Source organism: Maylandia zebra, linkage group LG15 (genome assembly GCF_041146795.1).
Source record: "Maylandia zebra isolate NMK-2024a linkage group LG15, Mzebra_GT3a, whole genome shotgun sequence".
NCBI lineage: Eukaryota > Metazoa > Chordata > Actinopteri > Cichliformes > Cichlidae > Maylandia > Maylandia zebra.
The window spans coordinates 41,736,385-41,739,701 of record NC_135181.1 but is presented as its reverse complement, the minus strand read 5'-3'; the positions used below and the strand labels follow the sequence as shown (position 1 = coordinate 41,739,701).

General features: G+C 41.8%; 1 protein-coding gene across 1 annotated transcript; it reads left to right on the top strand.

Moving 5' to 3' along the window:
• The first annotated feature begins 2,097 nt into the window (after nucleotides 1–2,097).
• Nucleotides 2,098–3,097, top strand: LOC143412558 (interferon-induced very large GTPase 1-like). The gene has a single exon (XM_076873613.1). It carries the CDS (start codon nucleotides 2,141–2,143, stop codon nucleotides 3,095–3,097), a length of 957 nt encoding a protein of 318 aa, XP_076729728.1. The 5' UTR covers nucleotides 2,098–2,140.
• The last annotated feature ends 220 nt before the right edge of the window (nucleotides 3,098–3,317 follow it).

Sequence of the window (3,317 nt, the reverse complement as noted above, 5' to 3'; positions counted from 1 at the left end):
TGAACTCCCTCGGCAGATAGAACAGTCTACACTTAACTATGAGATACTCTAGGTCAGCTGAACAGTACTTTCCAACAATGACAGGGTTTGTACACCAAGCCTTGTTTACATAAATGCACAGAATCACCTGCTGTTCTTTCTGCCCGGAGAGTGTGGCATCCAACTAGCTCGATAGCATTGTCTGCTATTCCGCTGTGTAGCCATGTTTCCATTAGTATCATGACATTACAATCCATAAATATCCTGTTGCCAGTGATCCACAGTTGTAACTCATCCATTTTATTCACCAGATATTTCAATTTAGCAAGGAAAATGCTGGGTAAAGAAAGCCGGTGCAGTGTTAGCCTTAGCTTAGCTGTTAGCCCTCTGCGTTTCCCACGCCTTTCTTTATTGTCCCTGCACCATCTTCGAGCACTTCGTGTTGGCCGAGCAGCCTGCAAATCATCGGGTGTTCTTCTTATTTCCGGGATGAGTGGAAGGTTGCTGATAAAGTAGTCGAAGTTGTGTAATCCTAAATCCAAAAGCTCTTGTCAGGTTAAAGATGTAAAAGCAAAGCTGTTCTGAACGAATAGACCTGAAATGAGCAGGAATAATATCTGAAGACATGCAGACCTTCGCATGATGCACTCGCTGCCATCTTGGTCTTAAAAAGGGTGGTCCCTTGGTCTCTAAGGGTGTTAAGAGTTTCGAGAGGGTTGATCATTTTTACTGACGACAGCTGGGAACAATCATCAGTAAAACTTTTGAACTCACTTTGACCCTAAAACTGAGTTCCTGAGCATCTGGGGCCTCCCTTCTTTTCCTGCTTGTGTTGACTCGCAGATGTCATAGAGATGTGTGGCTAGGTTTGCCAACTCCCCGAAAAATAAATAAGGGACACCTCGTGGCCAGGGCCGGGCGACCCAGTTGTCTTCACCCTTCCCAGTGTGGTGAATTTTCTAGCTCTTTTTTTGTGTGTGAAATTATTTTTTTAACCATTTGACTTGAAGTTGATTTAAGTAGATGCATATTCTATTCTTTGTAATATGACCATATGGGAAACAAATGATCATTTTGCCATTTATTTTTAGCTCAAAATGACACATTAACACAGTAAATGTGTCTTTCTTAAACAAAAGCCTGTCATGCTTAACTTTTGAGAATATAAGTAAATCTTTCTTTAAAAGAACTCTGTCCTGCTTAACTTAAAATAATAGAAAACAGTAGAAAGAAAAACATTCTTGTAACAGTGCACATATAGTGCATTTAGTACAGTTGGCTTCAGCTGAGGTATTATTTCAGCTTTTCTAAAGCTAATCAGCTGCTCCTGTTTGTAAACCCGCTTGTTCCCATGATTACGCATCTTAACTCATCATCATTATTCATCTATGTATTACTTTTATGTATTAGCAATCTATTTGTTGTAATCATCTATCCTTGCAGTTGTTTATTACAAAAAATAAGTTATATTATCACACTTCTGGCCACATAGCACTGATATTCACTGCACATGTCCATATTAACTTTTTCCAGCCAGGTGTTTTCCTTTTCCCATTCTTCCCTTTCTCTGAGGGGAACAAACATTGCTGCTCTAATGCTGGGCTCACACTGTGCGATTTTTGGCCCATTTTGAGCCGATTTTTGAGTCGTGCGACCGTTTTGGTGATCGGACCGATTTTGGCCTTCATCGTGCATCGTGTAGTATACGTGGGGTAACGAGAAGTGATTAACACCTCACGACCAGCTCCCGATCATCAATCGCTCGTGAGTGTGTCACCGCAGCAGTGGCGTGTCTAGAAAATTTTTGTTGGGGGGGGCCAGGTAGGGGCAAAGATTTGGAGAAGGGTGCCAGATGTAATTGGCAGATAATGTTTAAAAAAAAATTCTACCAACCGTTAACCATAATTCAATAACCCTATAAACCTAATAACTGAATGCACTTTTAACTCTTATTAGAATGAGATTTTAACCACTACGGTGCAAAGTTTTTAGATACTGCGTTGATAAAGTACAAGAGATGCAATCAGTGCTCTGTCAGTGTTTACTCAGCATTCAAGGACAGCAATATTTGCATAGTATTTTTACTGACATATAGTGCACATATGTTTTGGTCAAAAAACTGCAATCTGCATCCTTTGGCTTGGAGCACATCTTCAGAGAAATGGGACAGATCTACGAAGCCCAAACAAGTACAACAGAGAGAGAGAGCAGACCCACTGGCTGGTGTGAATACCCAAAGCTGGCTGCACAGCTGATGATATCAGGACACCCAGTGGAACTAATGGATGGTGATGCAGGTCACCTGCCTTTAAAATGGATCTCAAGTCTTTTAGAGGAAGTCATGAAGACACTGGGGGACCAGAAAGTTTTTGTGTTGTCAGTTTTGGGCCTACAGAGCAGTGGGAAATCTACCATGCTGAATGCCATGTTTGGACTGCAGTGTGCAGTGAGTGCTGGCAGGTGCACCAAGGGTGCCTTCATGCAGCTGATCAAATTCTCAGAGGAGATGAAAAAGGACTTAAAGTCTGACTATGTTCTAGTAGTCCACACTGAAGGACTGCAAGCTATGGACAGTAACACAACTCATCACCATGATGACAAACTGGCCACATTTGTTGTTGGTCTGGGAAACCTGACGCTGATCAACCTCTTTGGCGATAATCTATTGATGAATCAAGGCATTCTGCAGATTGTTGTTCAGGCTTTCATGAGGCTGAAGAAAGCCCAGCTTTCTCCCAGATGTGTGTTTGCTTACCACAATGTTACAGATGTTGTACCACAGAACAAGATGGATAGAATGAGATGCCTGCAGGAACAACTGGACCACATGACCAAATTAGCAGCCAGAGAGGAGCTTTGTGATGCAGAGTGCTTCAGTGATGTCACTGAATTTGATGTGCAGAATGATGTGAAATACTGTGCCCAGCTTTGGGAGAACAGTTCACCCATGGGTCCTCCAAATCCAAATTACAGTGAGAGCCTCCAAGAAGTGAAGGACACCATCCTCTCTCTTCAGTCTGGTGTGATCACTCTCTCACAGCTCAGAACCAATGTTGAGAACGTGTGGACCACACTTCTGAAAGAATCTACCAAGGCAGTGGTAAGTTCTTTTTTCTAAGGAAATTAGTAAAAGCTATGAAGAAATGTGGGAATGAAATTAAATTTTAAAAAAGTCAGTTAAAAGCATTGTTTTGAATACCTCTACAAAACCCCCAAAACACTGTGGTCACTGAGTGTTGCCTTTTCTGGGCTTCCTCAAGGAAGAACAGTGGGTTTGGAAATAAGGCCTGTTTCACTTCGTGTAGTCTTCAGTGATTATTTGGTTTGCTGTTATTGTA

Excerpts from the sequence above, each read along its gene's own strand:
- LOC143412558 (XM_076873613.1), top strand. The coding sequence starts at position 2,141 with ATGGGACAGATCTACGAAGCCCAAACAAGTACAACAGAGAGAGAGAGC.